At 37.2% G+C, this 20,379-nt stretch overlaps 1 protein-coding gene and 1 pseudogene across 14 annotated transcripts in view; both read right to left on the bottom strand.

Moving 5' to 3' along the window:
- Nucleotides 1-20,379, bottom strand: part of NFAT5 (nuclear factor of activated T cells 5) — a 138,200-nt gene that overhangs the window by 3,431 nt on the left and 114,390 nt on the right. For 12 of the 14 annotated variants that reach the window (XM_032614752.1, XM_032614745.1, XM_032614746.1 and 9 more), the window contains 4 exons: nt 13,901-14,049; nt 10,590-13,092; nt 9,692-9,935; nt 1,375-9,243 (listed from right to left, as the gene is read on the bottom strand). In XM_032614752.1, the coding sequence (XP_032470643.1) occupies nt 9,700-9,935; nt 10,590-13,092; nt 13,901-14,049 (2,888 nt within the window). In that variant the 3' untranslated portion in view covers nt 1,375-9,243; nt 9,692-9,699. Of the gene's footprint in view, nt 1-1,374; nt 9,244-9,691; nt 9,936-10,589; nt 13,093-13,900; nt 14,050-20,379 lie in introns of those variants that run through there. The other 2 variants (XR_004347119.1, XM_032614750.1) reach the window with 2 other exon arrangements.
- Nucleotides 18,243-20,101, bottom strand: LOC116744681 (annotated as a pseudogene).

The following is a 20,379-nucleotide window of genomic DNA, read 5'->3' as shown; positions in this document are numbered from 1 at the left end:
CAACGAAGACCTAACGCAGCCAAAAGTAAATAAATAAGTAAATAAATTTATTTTTTAAAAAAAAGAGCCTATGCTTTAAATACTATGCAGGCAGGGACAATGACAACATGAAATAGAGCACAAGAGTAGTAATCAATTGTCTTCCTGAGAGAAAGACCATTAAGTGTTGCTGTCGAGAAACTATAGCTGCTTTTATACTTCTAGAGTCCCTCTGTGTCCTGAGCAGGGATAAATGGTGTTCGGTTCTTTTACAGGCCTAATTATATGGCTGCTGAGAATTGTCTGCTCCTCACAAGATAATAGAGCAGGACTCTTACCAGCTTGGAGTAAAGCAGGACAGCTATCTCCCTTGTTCTGCACACTGTAACTTAAATTATGTAACCCAGGATTGCATCAGCCTTTCCGGCAGCCACTCATATGCAGTCCCATTTTCGGATCAGTCTTTTGCCCACATACGCTGTCTTTTGGACCCCAGTACTTTTGATATTTATACTTATTTAAATTCATTTGGTTATTACTCCTTTCCAGTGCTGCTGCAGTCAGTAATGCCAAAAGACAACTTTTAAACATATTTAGAACAATAGCAGCATTGTTGTCACTTTAGACTCCTAGAGTGACAACTCATTTAGATATAAACATTTGGATGTGTTAAAAAATTCAGTCACTTTCACAGAATCAACAGACACTGTCTATATTTGATAAGAAGGTATAAGCATACTGTTTAAAGCAGTGCTTCTGAAGCTTCAGTTATTTATTTATATATCACATACATGATATTCATGTATCACCTGTATTAGTATTTATTTAGTATTTGTCTTTGACTCACATTTCCCATAGTCTAGTAAGTAGACACATTATGTATTTTTCTAATGTACATCCAAACCATATATATATATGTGTATATATATATATATATATATATATATATGTTTAAAGATAATGTATACCCATGTATCACCTGAAATCATTTTGGGTGCCACTAGTGATATATGTACCACATTCTGATATATATATATGGAAATAACTTACAGAAAAATAAACAGAGATTGCCTCTGGATGTGGGACTGAGGCCTGGAGAGACGTGGTTTTCATCAAAAGTACCTCCATAATACAAGATTTGTCACCATATGTATATATTGTTTTACTAAACATGAAACATTTAAGCTAAGTAAAACAAACAAAAATTCTATTACACTAAGTCACTTGGTACACTTCCTGGTACAATGTAACTATTCAAAAATATTTCTATATTTCATACCTTTTCCTACTGATTTTTTAAGTTCAATCACATACTCATGTCGCTCAAAACTGACATTCACGGATATGACTTCATTCATAAAATCTGAGGAAAAAAGACAGTTAACTACTACAAAATGAAAACTTTCAATGTTTTATTTTTGACTGCAGCTGTTTACAGAAATATAGTTGCAAGTATACAAATGTTCCAATAGAAGCAAAATATCTTTTTAATATTTAACAAGTTATCACAGATAGCTAAAAACATAGATGCAAATGAAATTCCCTCAGAGAATAAACTGAAAATATCTGGTGTCAGTGCTCTGAAATCCCAACTAAGAAAGCCATATACACAAAAATGTAACCCTTACTTACATCATTGCAGGACAATGGAAGAAGGCAGTTCAGTGGTTGATCAGTGTGCTCAAGCAAATAAAATTAAATAAAAAAATTAAATGGCAGAATGGTAGCTAAACCACTTGAGAACAGGTTAATAACATAACTAGTATATTCATTAAAAGACTAAGTAAAAGAAATGAATGGAACAGTAAAAATTGTCAAAAAAAGTAATAAATACTTGGAGCTTATCAATTCAATGTAAGGGAACAAGGTGAGCAGATACATTCATTAGATCAAAGGAAATTAGCTCAATATCATTGGAATCAGTTTGTCGCTATGAAAGTCATAAACACTTCCATGCAGGACAGTTCTTTATTGGACACAGTCTGATTCCAAAGCCACTCTCAAACATCTGAGATGTGTGTGTGTGTGTGTGTGTGTGTGTGTGTGTGTGTGTGTGCTGTCCTGAGGTTCGTTAGCTAAAATGATAATAATAATAATAATACAAACTATTTCAAATCAGGCAAGTTACTTCTGGAAAAAAAACAGAACAAAACAGGGTGATACGGTTAAACACAGAGCCTTTAAAGGAAATATTACAAGCTGGAGTTGAACAGAATTGTGGTATGGTATAATGCTTTGGATATACAAATACAGTATGCACTAAAGCGGGGAAGAGGGGAAGGGGAACAAGAAAGGAGGAATGTAGCTAGAGCATCTCCCAACAGCTTGCCTATGTATTTCCAGCACCAAAGTTTGCAGAGTAAGCCACTTGTATTTCCACTGCTAGTTTTAACCAAAGACAGCAGTGGTGATTTTCATAAAGTGAGTGTACAATTATTTTCATTTTGAAATGTTTACTTTTCTTACATGAGTTTATTAATTGGTGATTTGTAAACACCAACAATTATGGAGGTACTGAATTATACAGGGAGATTAAAATGAATGAATAAATCTACTTATCTTATGGTTAGTTTACATTTAACAGGATGCATATAACTGGGAAGGGAGAAATGCTCAAATTAAATAATACAGTGTCTTGTTTAACATCTTGTCTGAAGCATAAGTTCCAAGGATAGTTATATTTCTAGTGCATCAATTCTCATACAAAGCAAGCTATTTTAAAAGAAGATTTATCTATTAAAAAAAGAAATTAGATGCTTTGTTGACCTGGCTAGCTATGTTGTTTAATAGCTCAGATACAAATGTAAATATAAGGAATGACAAATAATTTTGTTCTGAGAGTTGGTCTAGATGGGCCAAAATTGTGGTCTGCTGGTAAAGTAAGAGGCAATGAAAAGAAAGCTTTTATTATCACTGCCCACAATGTATCCATTTTATGGATAAACAGGAGACTTTAGCACCCGTCAATTGTATTAGCTACTTAACTGTTATAATAGTTAAAATAAACACAGAACATTGCACCTATATATTTAAATCAGTCATTTAATGTAAACTTTTTAGTAAGTGGTATGAAAATGCCAAACTAAGTTAACTGAATTATCAATAACTAGACTAATTGTATATGTACATAAAATATACTGTATTTCTATAGGCAGTACTGAGAATAAATTATCATTGCCAATAAATGATTAGAGATAACCAGGTTAAATTGAATATACATTAAAAACAATGTATAACTGTGTCTGTGTGAGTGGGGGAAAAAAGCCCTTTCTAGATCTTACTGTATACAGTTTACACCAGTGGTTCTCAAACTTTAGCATGTATCAGAATCACCTGAAAGGCTTGTTAAAAAACAGATTGCTGAGTCCCACTGCAGAGTTTCTGATTCACTATGTCTGGGATAAGGCCCAAGATTTTGCATTTTTAACTAGTTCCCAGGTGATACGGATGTTGGCTGGTGGGCTGAGGACCACACTTTGAGAACCATTGGTTTATACATACTATAGATATAGAAAACTATATACTATAATGCTATTAATATGAAACAAAAAATATAGGAAGAGGGCTGGTTTTAATTAACTCTCAAACATATCATTAGAAAGCCGAACATTTTAATGTTTCTAAAATGATTTTCTGAAGTGTAATAATTTCCCCTTATAGTCAGTTACATTTCAAAGTCTTAAGTCCTACTATACTTTTTAGAAAATATTTCCATAACATACCAAGTTAGCTATCCAAAATAAAAAGGGACATAAATATTCTAAACAGTTAAGATATACTCATCAAGAAGGAATCGTAACTATACAGCATTCTTGACTTCTTTGGAATGATTAAAGTGCATAATATCATTAGGGTATTGAGAATATTGCATAAAGGTTTGCAGTCTTTAGTGCCACTAACAGTCACAGAAATACTCACATGGGGAAAGCAGCTCTATCCCTAAGCTACTACTCTCCTGACCTGTTTGTTGCTGATGGCTCTTTCTTCAGGCACCACCACTATGGTAAGGAGCTGGAACATAGGCAAAAATAACAAAAAACAGAGGGATACTCAATCCAACTGTATTTGGCTGCAAGGAATTATTTTAGTTCTGGAGGGACTCAGATACAACTTCATTTCCTTTGACACTATTTTTCATAGGCAGATTTCTAAAGTTCTGATGGACGAGAAGTACACTATAATGAATTACTTGACTCCGTATGGTTAGAAAAATTGACATTACTAAGCTTTACCTGAACTATGTGTTAGTGGTTTATTTTCACCCATCTTATAATAAAGATCAGAGAAGGTGCTTCAAACACTTCCTTTCTGAAATTTAACTATCCATATTTGTGTACATAGTCTCACATATAGTAAAATTTTCGATAGCATTCAGATAAGACCTATTATTAGTTGGTCAAGATGAAGACAAATTTAGCTAATTTCTATAAATGCTAAATAGTATAATTTTGTGATCTTTTACTTAGCCTCCTTCAAAGAAACAATTCTAGCTATGTATCTTTTCTGTTCCTCTTACGCCAAAGGGTGTTAGAAAGTTATGAAGTTGTTTCTATGGTGATCAAGAAATGGAGAAAAGAATGACTAAATAGAAAAAATGAAAGTTGAGACTATTAAAGTCATTTGCTATGTGTTTTTGGCAACAGTGAAAAATGAAATTACAAGAAAGGGGCACTAACATGGTAAAAAGGCACTTTTCCATAAGCATTTAATCTAGATCTAAAATATTAATTTAAAAAATTTCCTGAAAGAGAAAATGGAGTAAAAATAGAATTTTATTACTAAATGAGGCTAGAATGACACGAAAACAAATGGGGATTAAAGAAGCAATTAGAGTACTGGGACAATTCACAAATGATATTCTAGGTATTATTCTGATATTTACTACAGTATGAACATTATCTTCATGATTTAGCTCTAGTGACACAAATAAGCAGAGAAGAAAACCTTTTTTTAATACATGTTATGAGATTCTAAAGCTGATGAACTATATACAGTCTCTCTCTCTCTCTCTCATTAAGGCTCTCCATATAACCAAAGGCATGCAGATATAATGTGGCTGTCTTGGTTAGGGATGAAGCCTGTGGTCATGAAGCAGAGTAAAGCTAATAGGTCTCATATAATTTTCAATTAATTAGAAAAAAAACAACTGGAGAACAGATACTAGAACAGAAATTCTCACCAGAAAGATGAAACATTCTCAAATTACTCCTAGTGAATGTTTATAAACCATGCTGAATTTGAGATTTTGGTTATTAAAGCATTTAATTTCTGGTCTATAATTGCTGACGCATCTAAACAGACTTCACTTTCCCAAAATAAGCATCTATAATGGCTTAAATGGTCAAAAGGAATTATTATCTTAGTTCTGGAGGGACTCAAATATAACTTCTTTTCTCATTCCCTTTGACACAATTTTTCCTAGGCAGATTAACTGAGGTTCTGATGGGCAAGAAATGCACTATAATGAAATTCCCAACTACAGCATATACAGTATTACAAAAAAAGAAAGGAAGGAAGGTCCCTCATTAATACTGCTTCTATAATAAACAAAGCCCTTTAAAAACCTGTTCTAGGGAGACTGGCGAAAACAGATTTGCATTGGTTAGATAACAACATGATACTCTATTTGTAATTAGAATAAGGTAACATGATAAAGCTCAGAAGCAAAATATGACTTCTAATTATTTTCTCCCATGTTGGTGTGGATATATAATGGAATGACAATAAGGAATAAAACACACACACACACACACACATGCGCGCGTGCACACACACGCAGACACACAGGTAAGCTCCAAGCATTAATGTGAGTTGCTAAAAGCAAGAACGATTGAATGTAACAATAAAAAGGAATAAAATGTGGTTTATAGTTTATTTAGGTCCTTCTGCCATAAGTAAATTTAATAAATTGTTGTTTCCAAGGCCTCTGTTGGCTCATGGAGTCTCTCCTATATGTAGATATAACTTGTAACAGTAATCTTGAAACTGCATTATTAGCACAAGTATCAACCACTGACTACTAAGCTAACTCTTCAATAAGAAGACGAGTACTTTTTGTAACCAAATAGTATGTTCTGAATGCTATACTTAACATTGACCTTTTAGGGGTAAGGAACATTTAACAATGTAAAAAAAAAAATTCATCATTATTGAATAAGAATATGGTACCTTAGCACAGCCCTTGTACAAATAACCACAAAACTTATGAAAATAAAAATTGGGTTTTCTGCCTCCATCCAATCAAACCACTACAGTTCAGGTGTATGTTCTGTTCTAAACTTAGATATTATAAAACAGAAAATTGGTCCCTGGTGACTTGACATTGGCAATCAGCATTTTACAATGATAAACTTCTTGCTAAATAACAGAAGTCAGCACCCAAGCCAGTCTTCTTGCCACCACTTTATCCATACAGCAGTGTTAACATTCTAACTGGAACTTGATGAACAAATAGACTTCCTGAGTCTCCTGTGTAATCTCTTGGGAAAAAATTCAGAAAACTCAGAAATAAACTTACAGCATTTTATTTCTACTTCTTATTTTTATACCAGTGGATAAGCTTACTGACATGAGTCAACCCTCTGCAGTTAAGAGTTTTACATTTTAAAACTGGAGCACTGGATTGTGTGGTCCTTCTCATACCCTGAACTATACTGGGTAAATTTTCCTGATGGGGTGGGGAGAGAGAGATATATTGAGGAAAATGCTTTTGGTTTAGAGAATTTATAAAGTAGCTCTGGATATTACAAGATGGGGAAAATGTTATTAAAATTACAAACATGGGGTTTTTTTTAGTGTCTTTATAAATAAAAGGCATAGAATACAGAAAGCCAATTAATAATAACAATAACAACAATAATAAAATATTAAATATATAGTGAGCAAAGACTGAATGGCTCATTCTTGTGAAACTCAACTTACACAACTGCCTGGATAGGTTTCCTTACTCTAACGTTTTGCTGAGTGAAAGATCCAGCGAACACACAGTGAGCTGCCTTTAGCCCACTAATCACATCAAGGAACTGCCTGATGGAATGGCCACAGATGAAAAGGTCATTTGTTTCAAAAGATACTTAAATACTCAATAAAGACATAACAAACCCCCCCTCACTTTTATCAGACGCCACGTTGTGGTAGAACATCAGACAAACTCACAAATTTACCACAAAAATGTGTGGCAAAAAAAGAATAGTTTATATATATGTATATATATAAATTTCTATATTTATGCCAATGTACTCACTCAGTACAAATAGCAAAATAGTATACCATTTCCTAAATACAAAATATAGCTTTCCAAAAAAATGAAACACACATTAGATATAAACCATCCAAAACTTGAACGATTGAAAACTGTATTCAAAATTAAATGACCCAGAGTAGGTCTCTTTCTGAAAAGTTCCCTTCATATCGGCAAGAAGCCTGTACTACTGAAAACATAATTCAATGACTCTCAATCAGAGAGAGAAAGAAAGGGATGGGGGTGGAGGGAAGAATAAATGAGAACAAAGGGAAAACACAAATTAAAGAAGAGCACAAAGAACCAAGGAAGACCATCACAAAAAGGGGGAAAAATCTGACTGTATAAACAAAACCAACACCACAATTCCACAAAGTTCAGCTAAATGTATCGGATAGAAAAAATAAAAAACAGAATTGTAGCCTTCAATAAACAATTAACAGGCTATTTTTTGTACACTTAAAAAATAAATGAAACTGACAAGAATGCCAAAACATCTTATCTACATATAGAAGCCACACACAATTTGGCCTTAAACTGTATTAACAGCTTTCTACATGCCAAAAGGAGAGTAAGACATAAGCATGTGTCCAGACAACAGGTTGTAGAGAGAAGCAGGCATCCCATGGGTGGTGAGAACACCCAAATCTGTATAACTAATGCTACAACTGCAAGTTCTGGAGTGTGTTATTTTGCTCTCTATAGATGTAACACAAATTAATTCTTCATAATAAGTCAATGATATGACCCTGTAAAGCCTAAGGCTTGTGGGAACCATCAGATAAGTGACCACTTCAAACTGTAAAGCACTGAGGTGACAAGTGAATTACACTCACTGCAGCTCAGGGAGAAGTGATGTTTCAAGAAATTTTAGTTTGTCTTTTTTTTTTTCAGATTAACATTTACACTGTTTCCTATTAGAGGGAAAAATTTGAAGACTTCAGAACAGCACCGTTCATGGAAAAAAAATGCATTGTTTCTTGTTTCTCAGGAGTCAGCTCCCCTCATTCCTGAAAGGATACCCCCCGGCCTGTGCTGCAGGAGTTGCTGGGTTACCCCAGATCAAAGTGGTCTTTTCATTTAAGTTACTCCAGGATCACAAAGCTAGTAATATATTACTAATTGTCTAAAATAAAGTGAAGAAGAGGGGAAGAATAGTATCGCTGAACATAAAAATGGAATACCAGTTCAAGACTGGGATAAGAAGAAAACAGACGTGAATTACTCTGTCAGTTTTAACTATTGTAGGAGGATATCAGAACATAATTTACCATATATTATCCCCTTCATTTTTAAATAGAGCAAGATGTTTATATTTTTCTATGCACAGTTATGGCTAAAACCCTTAACAGAAACACAGAGAATTAACAACTCTCTGAAAAATAAAATCAATAGCATTCCAGCTGTTCCCAGTTTGTGTGTTGTCTGTGATAGAGTCCTCTTATCTGTGTAGACCTCTTAATACAGCTTACCTGTCAGAATGTTACCCCTTCAGTTTCTCTATAAAAACTGAATGAAGACTGCTTCATTTTGGCCAATAGCTGTGCTTTTTATATTGAAAAATCACAGCCTAAGTTATGATTTGAACTTTCCTTTTTCAAAAGCCACTACTTGACTAAATGCAGGAAAGAAAATCTGAATGAAGAACAAAAGTAAACATGAAACATGAATTATTTTCTAATAGCAATAATAACTGAGTGATCCAGCTTATCAATTTAAACTGTACTTTTAAAGAAATAATGCCTAGGAAAATAGCAACAATTAATTCTGTCAGCTGGAAACTCAAATAGATTCTCAGTCATCACTGTTATTAGGAATATAAAATAAAAAGATGTTAACAATGGTGGTTAATCACTGCAATAGGCAGCACAGGTGTGCTCTTTTGCAGTCAGAGTAAAATCCATCCATTTATTCAATCACAGTTTTTCATATTTTGTTTTCTTTTTAAAGTAACAGTTCAATAATCCTCATGGAATCACAAGATCTCAGGGTATCTTGAAATCAGGATTTTCTTCATGGAATTTCTAAAAAAAGAAGAAGTTTAATATAACTCAATAGGGAGGGAAAGCCTTTACAAAGTTCCCGTAGCCCTGAATGATCCCAAAGTATATTACAGTACTACAAATGATACTTTATCATATTTATACTGTCAGACTTTTCAGATTCAATATTTATTTCTTGAGGAACGGAGATATGAGACATAATTATATCTGATATATAGTACATTCATCAGATGTTCTGTCATTCCAAGGAAAAGAAGCTTAGAGCCAGAAGGAATGCCCAGTATTAACAATATGACCTAAGCTATCATTCAGAGTAATTTATTTAGGGTAAAAAAGTACCATCTTGTGAGAAAGCCATATTTTAAAAGATCAGAGTCCTAACAGTGTTATTACTTAACTCAAATCTGCTAAGAATAATAAAATTTATTGATGTTTTTCAATAAGAAAAAAGCCAAAATGCAATACTCACATATCCAGTTAAAAGGAGCCAGTTAAGTTGTTCCCTTGGTTTTGCAATGAAACAAGCAAATCAATCTTTTCAATGTTCTGATTGGTGTTTATAGAGGATGCCAATGGAGAATTCTCTGGCATTTGCTGAGAAAGAAGTGTTGTCACAGGTGGCTGGCCCTCATTTTGCGGTTGGCCTGGCTGACTTATGGCCATCAACTGATCTGGCAATGTAGCTGGTCCAGAAGTTAAAAGCTGACTACAGTCTGCAGAGATATTTAAAATAGAGAAGCTACCTGATTACTTATTTTCTGTTAAGATTCATAAGAAGGTATTTATTAGTGGCTGGGATAAATTCATTACTGTGTTTGCTCATTATAGAGTTAAAAGTGAGGCACCTGACAGCCTCCAAAAAGGTTTTCATTGAACAGTAGTAGAATTCATCCTAGGTTTCCTCTAAGCAGTATAAAAATACAACAATGCTTAGTTATCACCATAAGTCCTATATAATTTCCTTGCTATATAAACATTTAAAGAAACATGGTTTTCTACATCCTTGGAAACTACTTACTTTAATTGGCTGAAAAATTTTCTGTCATTCTTACTTCATTTTCCTTTCAAGTTTATATCTTAAAATGGCAAACACATACATTTATATATGTTACCACATTTAATCCTTCCAATATCCTTTTCAAGTATGTAATATTACCACCACTTTAGATATGGAAACTGAGGTTCATGCAGGTCAAATATCCTAAGGTCTCAGTCTGTAAGTGGTATAGCTGGGATTTGAACTCAATTGTGTCTAACTACAATCTGTGCTCTTAAAACCACTATGTTGTGCTTTCTTCTAGTAATAATAATGTGACCATTTCGACCAATAACATTTAAGAAATGATAAATTAGAAAGAGTTTCTTACTATTTTGAATGCCAAATAAGAACATTCCTGAAGTCTGCTGAGAAGAGCCAGGAGAATTTTGTAGTTGGTTCATTGTGCCTCCTGTAGTGTTGTGAAATAAAGTAGCCTGTGGTTGAGGTGAAGATGTGGCTCCCTGGATTCCAGGCATGTTGTTCTGAGGGGAATAAAGGGGAGACTGTTGCATGTCTTGTTGGTTTATACTGTTCTGCAATGCAGACATGGATGCTGGAGAAAGGAAGAGTGTTACTTGCTGCTCTTGAGAACTGGGTGACCCTTGGACCAACTGAATCTGAGGAGAGCTATGGAACAAGGAGGTCTGTGATGATTCGGACTGGGCAGGACCTGGGTTCTGAAGTGAGGAAACTGTGGGCTGGTTCTGAAATTGCATGGGCTGCTGTTCTTGATTCATTGGGGCCATGTTATTTTGTTGATGAAAAATTGACTGGTTCTGCTGCTCCTGATTAGCCATTGGATTTTGACTTGGGTTGAATATCATGTTTGGTGGTGGCTGCTTTTGAGATGCCATTGGAGCCATGGTATTCTGATTGCTGAATAAAATGCTCTGCTGCTGCTGCTGCTGCTGCTGCTGCTGCTGCTGTTGCTGCTGCTGCTGCTCCTGGGATGCAGAGTTACTCTGGATGGCAACCATTGAGTGCTGTGACTGGAAGATTGTTCCTTGTTGGTTTTGAGGCATTGGATTAGGAGGAAGGGAGCCCAGGGAAACCTGAGGCTGAAACAGACCTTGCTGGGAGGGTTGTGCCTGTTCTTGGGAAAGCATAGGGGTCTGGATGTGTGATATTGGAGCCTGCTGTTGGAATGCAGCTTGCTGCTCAGTGTTTGATGTTGACTGAAGTGGAGAAATTGAATTCTGAGCTGCAAAAAATGAAATCTGTTCTTCTTGGGCTACTGTGTTAGTTTGAAGATTATTCATTGGACTCTGGGAAAGAAATATGTTGGCTGACTGCTGGTCTTGAGGAACAGAAGAGCCCTGTAGCACAGCCATGGTATTTTGAGAGTGAAACATTGGAGGCTGCATTGGTTCAGAGGAGGTTGTAGAAGTCTGACTGTGGACAATAGGACTTGGACTATGAAAAATAGAACCTTGAGTTTCCTGGGAAAGGTTCTGAGCATCAGCAATAGGATTCTGAGGATGAAAGAGTTGAGCCTGTGAATGAGAAGACTGCTGCAAAAAATTCCCTGATTGGAGTGACATCATCTCATTACCTTGCTGGAATAAACCATTACCTTGCTGCTGAGTACCATTATTTTGAACACTTATCATACTTTTCGTAGATGAAAAAAGGCTAACTTGAGGTTGACTGTCTCCACTATGTTGCATTTGGACCATGGTCTGAAAGACACTGTTCTGAATCTGTTTTGCTTGTGTTCCAGTTTCTTCTCCATCTGCTGAACTTGATGTCTGAAACATGGTAGTGCCAGGAGTTGCAACCTGCTGTGTGGTGGTTGTAGCAGTTTCATTTCCAGAAACTGCAGGAGGAGAAGAAAACAATTCACATTGCATTTGCATGTCCTCATTGGCTGATAACGCACTCATCATATGAGAAGTCTGCTGGTAAACTGGAGACTGCTGAAGGTTTCCATTTGCTGAAGCAGTTGAAGGAAATAGCTCTGACTGAATCTGGGCAGCTGCCTGGCAGATACTCTGTTGCATCTCTATCACCATTGCAGCTGATGATTCCATCACTTGCTGTTGCTGTTGTTGCTGTTGTTGATTAGATAATGTGTTTTCATTCTGTGGGTGAACACTTTCAGCTCTTCCAGCTATTAAATTATCTGGTCTGGTATGGACTGCTGGCTCTGTTGAGGAAAACATTCCAGGGCTTACGCTATTTTGAATTTGACTGACTTGTTGAAAAATGTCTGCACTAAGCTGTTCTTGAACATTCTCATTACCATCTGGAGCAGAAAATAAAACTGAAGATAACTGTTGTTGTGCCTCTAAAACTTGTTGGACCAAGTCAACATTTCCATTGCTGCCACTAGTAGTACTGCCTGTAAAACTTCCTGCCTGCAGCTGTTGAATTGTATTCTGTAGCTGCTGACTCACACTATTTGGTGATGGGAAAATATTTGATGAAATCTGCTGCTGTAAAGTCTGTGCTTGTTCTTGTAGTGGTGACTGCTGCTGTTGCTGTGATGCCTCAGTCAGGTGTGACAAATTAACCACTGTACCATCTGACTGTAATACCTCTCTAGACTGAGTTTCTCTTGTCTGAAACTGTGTAGCCTGCTGCAGTAGTGCATCACTGTTGGGCAGCTGACTAGAAGCAGAAACTGCTGGAAAGGTACCAGGCTGTGAAATGTCCTGTGTTTGGATAGTTGTCAGGGTCTCTGGGTTGTATGCCTTGGGCTGAATCTGTTGTTGCTTTTCATTTTCAGAAGGTAAGTGGGAAGATGATGATGATGATGAAAAAGACCCATTTCCTGCTATGTTAGAGATATTTTCTAATGTTTGTTGAGTGGATCCAACTGTCTTTGTAGTCTAAAAAATAAAAATTGCCAAATAACATGTACATATAAATATTAAATGAACTCATATGATACTTCAAAATTATTATTATTATAAAAACATATGCAGGGCCAATTTTACCCTCTATATTATTATTTGGAAAACAGGTGTAAGGCTGTGATTCTCAGTGATAACATTATGTCTTACTGTCATCAGGATTTTAAAATAAGTATTATAAGCAAAGATAGTCAAATAAGTAGAAGAATAATCAGCTGCTGGAGAGTAAGAACACAATAATTCTATGGTTGATGAATTAATAGCCAAATTAAAAATATGTCCATTTGTGGATCACTGGTAACATTATTGAGAGGGGGGAACAAAGGTAAAATGGAAAAGGAGCTTTAGGAAAAGACTGGTGGAGAAAAGGAAATAAAATGTCTCTAGTTTTGAAAATGCTAAAACCAGTACTTTCATTAATACCACACATCACAAAGGTCTAGCTAATGTATTAATCCCTCCCTTGTCAAAAATGTATATTGGCGTATAGCTGATTCACTTTGTGATATAGCAGAAACTAACACACCATTGTAAAGCAATTATACTCCAATAAAGATGTTTAAAAAAATGTATATTGGAAGTTGCTTCGCAGGCTATTTTATTTGAATATAAAATCATTTACTCTGCAAAGCAAAATTCATTAAGTGAATCCAAAGAGAAACAGATATAAAAGAAATAGGAGAAGTAAAAAGCATAAATATGGGGAAAAGAAATCAAACTACTCAAAATATAGCAATTTTTATATTTGAGGTTAACATGTGGGGCACTAGTCAATGCAGCTCACCTTAAAAATAGGGGAAGATCTTTTCTCTGCTGTTACTTCCATTGGAGTAACATCTTCACTCTTAATCACACTGCTTGATATGAGTGGAGTGATCAGAGCATTAGAAAGAATATTTACCTTATCTAAGTTACATCCAGCAGTTTTCATTGCTGCACACATATCAAAAAAAGAAAGAAAAGTTTAAAATCACTGAAATCATCAACTATTTCATTCTACTGTGTGTTGACATTAGTCATGATTTAAACGTCTATTTTTTGATGCTATGATGGTAGCATGAGATACAAAACTGGTGTATCAAAATGTGCCCTTTTTTTTTTTTTCTTGGTCGTGCTGCGCGGCATGTGGGATCTTACTTCCCTGACCAGGGATTGAACCCAGGTCCCTTGGCAGTGAGAGTGCAGAGTCCTAACCACTGGACCACCAGGGAATTCTTTGCCTTCCCTCTTTTTAAGTATCAGTGCCCTGAGGACTCCTGGTAAAAGCCTGAGACTATGAGTTAAATATCGACAATTGAGCATTTCAGTTATCAAGTGATACTCCCCAGCACCCTTCCAAGGTGCCTGAATGAATACACTGCTTAACATGACCATAATATATTATAGGATACAGCTTGGAAATCTCTAGGAGGTTCAAGCTACTCAATTACAACTGTTATGTTCTCCTCTTAGTATCTGGCTGCCTGGCAGTATAAAGCCAAACTTTTTAAAGGCCATAAGATTGTCTGAACATTTCTTTCCTCAACAAAACTCAAGCTTCTCATTAAAAGATGCCACCAATTAACCAAACAGATTTCACTTTTCTAAATTAATGTCTTAGAAAACTTGAATTTGCCAAGTTGACACATGAACACATTTCTCTCTTAGATAGTACTTAAACTTCTGAAAAGAAAAAATTTTAAGTCCTATTTTAGGTTTACCAATTAAATTTCCAAAGCAAAACCAACAAGTATTTTTCTACTTCCATCTACTTGTATTTTCAGAAGTAGTTATAGATTAACAACCAAGGAAAGGCAATACATAGCAGATAGGTAAGTTCTACCACTTCATTATAACTATTTTTCCCTCTTGATTCTCTTTCTTCTTTTTCGTCTATTTAAGCCTGCCATTGGCACTTAGTGGAGCATACTGATAATCACTAATGGCAGTCTTCTAAATTGAACACATAGCCAAATTCTGATCTAAAGGTTTACCACTACTTTGAGACCCTGTGTAAAGAAATATAGATTCCCCAGAAGGCTCAGTTGTTAAACTTTTTTTATTGAATTATAATTAACATACAATATTATATTAGCCTTAGGTATACAACATAGTGATTTGATATCTTTATACATAGATTTCTTAATTTGATATTGAGAAGAAATCCTGGCTACAAAGAGGGTTTTAAAATGGAATATGGTATATGAGCAGGATAGTTATCTTTGTAAATATTTTGATTCAAAAATATTTGAAACCTTCTAGTCTTTATTCAGCTTGTCTCACAGCCAGCTGGCTAGAAACAATTCCTATGGAAATTGATTATACTGGGGGAGGGCAAAGTGCCCATTTAACTTTCAATATTCTATGCTTTATTACTCTAAGAAATTAATTATTTACTCATGAGTTCTCTGGACCTATTTTCACCTAGATACTATCAATACCAATATGATTCAACTCGCAATCCAATTCTGTCTGAGACAAAGCTTCAGATCATACACAGGGCAGGCATTTAGAAGTAATTCAGGCCCACCCCACAAGACAATCTGAAAGACCATTAGTGTTGTCTTACGTTGATCCTGTAATATCAACTGCTATTCTTGCTTTTGAATTCTATTAGAATATGAGTTCCATGAAGGCAGAGATTTTGTTGTTGTTGACTGATGCATAGTAGGTAATCAATAAATATTTGTTGAATGAAGAAATGAATGAATTAATTTTACTTTTCCTTTATCGTAGTCAATTTAGTTTGTTGTGGGCTGTTTGGTTAATCTTATAGTGTTACATATTTTCATTAACAGTATTTCTGGCCTAAAAAATTTCAGTATCTAAAAACAAGTTTATATTACATTTCAATTAGACACTGCATATAAATATCCATTGACAAACAAATGCATCACCTACACAGTTACTGCTTAACAGATCTATATGCATATTTGCCCCAAATTTATTTAGGGAATAATTCTCTCTCTCTCTCTCTCTCTCTCTCTCGACCTCACTGCACGGCTTGTGGGATCTTAGTTCCCTGACCAGAGATCAAACCCTGGCCCACGGCAATGGAAGCCCAAGTCCTAACCACTGGACAGCCAGGGAATTCCCAGAAAATAATTCTTATTAGTGTGACTTTTCTTCTTCTGGCAAGTGAGAATAGGTGGAATAAGTTGAGCAAGAGTCTTTTACTTCTCCTAAGGAGACTATTCACAAATAGGTATGTCTACTAGCGTAGACAAACAAGGAAAGGACTTTTTGTCTAGTGCTCAAAGATACAAGTCTTTCTATGGCCATATGCATAAAGTCTTTGTACGGCCAATGATAATTTAGTTTTCTGAGCCCTATTCTGATCTGCTTGTTGTGTTAGCTTTGCGTGAGCTCCAGCTGGAATCCTGCTGGTGCTGCCTGAAGGAGTGGAAGGTGCTTCCCTGGGCTGCCTGGTGTCATTAGGTGGGGGTGAGGGGTGCTGGACCTGCAGGAGGGAAAACCTTTCTCCTGGTATGTTCTCTGGTCTCCTGGTACTAATGGGGTTCCCATTATATCACTGTTGGTGCTGCTGGGGAAGGGAAGCAACTACATGAGCTGTCTTTTGCCACTGGGTACAAGGTCAAGAACTGTGGGGTCTGGGCTGCATAGCTCTCTGCCACTGGGCAGAGGTTTGGGAGACCCTGGTCTAGTTTACCTTCTGCCCCTGGATTGCCTTCTGCCATTGGATGGAGGGTTGGGAGACACTTGGTCTGGATCTTACTATGGCCCTGGTGGAGGGCCAGGTGTTGCCAGGTCTAGTTCTCTCTCCACTGTTGGGGGAAGGATAGAGACACACAGGGCCTACTGGTACCACCAGTGCAGGTGGAGGGAGCCTGTGTGCTGCTGCCTGCTGTGGGGTGGAGGATGGGTTGGCCCCCTGGGTTCTGCCCTTGCCACTCCTGCAGACGTACTGACCTGCTGCTGCTGGCACATACGAGTCCTGTGTTTTGGGCCTCCTGGTTCCACTGTTGGCAGATCAGGTCCATTACTAGTTGGCGGATGTGGGGAATGGGGTGGGCTAACCCTTCCAAATTCTGCTGTTGCTATTACAGGGGGATAGGTTGGGGATGGGTTGGCCCCCAAACACTGCTAGTGGGTCAGCTGCTGTCACTTGGTACGAGTCATCTCACTAAATCTCTACTGGGATTTCCCTTTCCTGATCTTTTGGCCAAAGAGAACAGGCTTTTCATGCTTATTTACAGACTTATTATTTTGTCTATGCCTGTTGCCAGTTCTGAGTCGCAACTGCTGCCCAACTCAGATAAACTGGAGATAAAAAGAAAACCAGTTAACTCACTTGGTGTTGTTCTGTAAGTTCTAAGGTCTTTAGCCAGTCCTATTCCTTTTTTCTATATTTCAAAGTCATTTTATACTGCTGAATACTTCCAAGGTATTAAGTAGATTTAGAAAGGAGAAACAGGGAAAAGTGGGTCTATACTATCTCCCCCACCACCCCCCTCAGGAAAAACAGCTTTATTTGGACCGAGAATTGGAGATGAGAGGAGGACCTGAAGGAGCATACTGAGCTAAGGAGTAGAGACTAGTTTCCAAAATGGCAGTCAGAGCTCATCAGCCAAAAATGGGCTCCACTTCCCAGCAGGCTTGCAGTAAGTGCAATCAAAAAAAGGCCTGCTGGGAAATGTTTATTTGCCACTAAATCACCCAAGCATGCCACAATTACAAGAAAGGTACAGGTTGTTTTTTTGTTTTCCATAATTAAATTTCCATAGCATCTCCCCAATCAAAAGTATTACAAAAAGAAGTAAAAAATCACATTTTACAGATCTTAAACTTGTCTTCAGCATTTTGCTCAAATTTCACCATCTTCAAAAAGTAAAACTCTTGTAAAACTCATCAGCTAAAAGTTCTATCCGGGCTTCTCTGGTGGCGCAGTGGTTGAGAGTCCGCCTGCCGATGCAGTGGATACGGGTTTGTGCCCCGGTCTGGGAAGATCCCACATGCCGCGGAGCTGCTGGGCCCATGAGCTGTGGCTGCTGAGCCTGCGCGTCCAGAGCCTGTTGCTCCGCAACAGGAGAGGCCACGGCAGTGAGAGGCCCACGTACCGCAAAAAAAACAACAAAAAAAAGTTCTATCCAAGCAGTGAGAATACGGCCTTCGCCAGCCCATGGCAATTCTTTTCCCATTTTCCCTAGCCAGTTAGGGTTGAAAAGCAGAGTAAGGCTCAGATTGCTGGGGTGGGGAAGGGAGAGACTCAAGGGCTAATTTCCCCCAGTACAAGATGGCATCTGAAGCTTGATGGGAGAGCACAACTGGAGGGACTTGAGGGAAGAGTCCAGGCCCTGTATTCAGTCAGAGTCACTGCTGGAAGAGGAGGAAGAGGAGGAGGAGGAGGAGGAGAAATGCTTGCCATGCTTGTGGTGTTTGTGCTTCTTTCTGTGAGCTTTTTTCATTTCCTTCTGCATCTTCGTGTGGATCACCATTCCTGGTCCTACCATGCCAGGAGCCAAAGGATTCACAGGATGCATGCCAAGGGCAGGTGGTAGGTATGCAGGGGGGTAAGGGCCTGTGGGTTGGCATCCTGGTTACGTGGTTGTGGCACACGATGACAGGTCCACTAGGGGCAAAAGCTGGATTCCCCTGGGGTGATCCTGGGGGAGTGGGAAAGGGGCCTGGAGGAAAGGTAGGGTTGGCAGGTGGTGGATGGGTAGGATTGCAACCTCCAGGGTACCCGATGTTAGGGGGTATGGATTTGGCCCTGGCTGCCCAGCATTGGGATTCCTCATGTTCAGGTGTTTCCTCCAATCCAGGAATGGAGAAAGAAGGAAACTGAGGAACCAGATGTCCCGTCACCTTTACACCACCGTCTGGGCTAAGTCTACACTATCTTTTCTCAGAACCCACAACTGTATCTTAACGGACTTGCAAATAATACTAAATGGCTTTTAGTATCTTTTCTTCCTACATTTTCACTATGTATTTAATGAGCCCTTACAAAGTTCCAGGCACTGTTCTAGGTTATGAGGATCCAGTGATGAATAAGATGGATAAAGCCCTACTACCTGGAGGTTACATTTTAGTGAAAGAGGAAAAACATACAAACAAGTAAAGTCTGTACTACCTAGAAGTTGGGGGAGAAGTTTTAAGCCAATTCAGAAAATCCACAAAGTAAACTATTAATTTTTATTTTGGCCATGCCACATGGCCTGTGAGATCTTAGTTCCCTGACCAGCAAATCAAACCGAGCCCCACAGCAGTGAAAGCGTGGAATCCTAACCACTGGACCACCAGGGAATTCCCCAGAAAGTAAATTAGACAGACATATTTAACCATCCCCATATCAATTTGAATTTATGAAGAATACTGTTATTGATAGTTTATGCCAAATAATTTTTAAAGAGTGTTCTCCTTCCATCCATGCCAAATAATAACAATTTTGGAAACTTAGAAAAATCTTTGCTAAGTTTGTTGTCATAAAGCAGCACTCAGGTCATATATAAATACATTTGGTTAAAATACAAATTAAGATTTATAAGGGATGGAAATAATAGAGTAAAAAGAATACAGAGTTTTGGGGGAAATCTAAGTTGCAACCTCTGTCAGTTATTAGCTGTGTGACCTTGAGCAAATCACTTAACTTCTCTAAATTTTGATTTATTTACCTATAAAATGAGATTGAACTACATTATCTCTACGATTCCTACAAGCTCCTAAAACTTTTCACATAATTGCAACCAGTTAGAGAAAAACATATGCTGGCAACTATTTTTTCACATTCATCCAATTAACCACTCTTTACAAAGCTAAAACTGAGAGACTGCACATCAATACTCTATCCCTGGGTCCTAAACCTGCATCACAGAGTTTTTGAATGATCTGTCTAGAATTTTCACTTACATCTTCCTGTACGTATATAGATATAGAAAACTTTCTGGAAGCTGTTAACAATAGTTTACACTGTACACTTTATCTTATGTAATTTGTATTACTTTTGTGTTAATATATACACAGTTGGGTAAAACTGAAAAATGAATCATGATGCTTTACCACTAGCCTTAATATCTCACTGAGCAGTTGTGCAGTTATCCCCCTTACTCTCCACCTCCCCCTGCAAACACTCTCCGAGGAATGAGAAACTTGTTGCAGGTGAAAGCTTTCAATGTCTGGCCATAATGTCCTATTTATGTATCAAGTTCTAAATCTTACTGTAATTGATGGCTATTTTAAAGAATGTTATGTGGAGGGTTATGCCATAACACAAATTTAAAAGTCATTTATGTTGCTCAGTCTTCATCATTAAAGCATACCTAA

Source organism: Phocoena sinus, chromosome 19 (genome assembly GCF_008692025.1).
Source record: "Phocoena sinus isolate mPhoSin1 chromosome 19, mPhoSin1.pri, whole genome shotgun sequence".
In the NCBI taxonomy this organism is placed as follows: Eukaryota; Metazoa; Chordata; class Mammalia; order Artiodactyla; family Phocoenidae; genus Phocoena; species Phocoena sinus.
The sequence above is the reverse complement of the archived record's forward strand: the minus strand, read 5'-3'. Positions and strand labels throughout refer to the sequence as shown.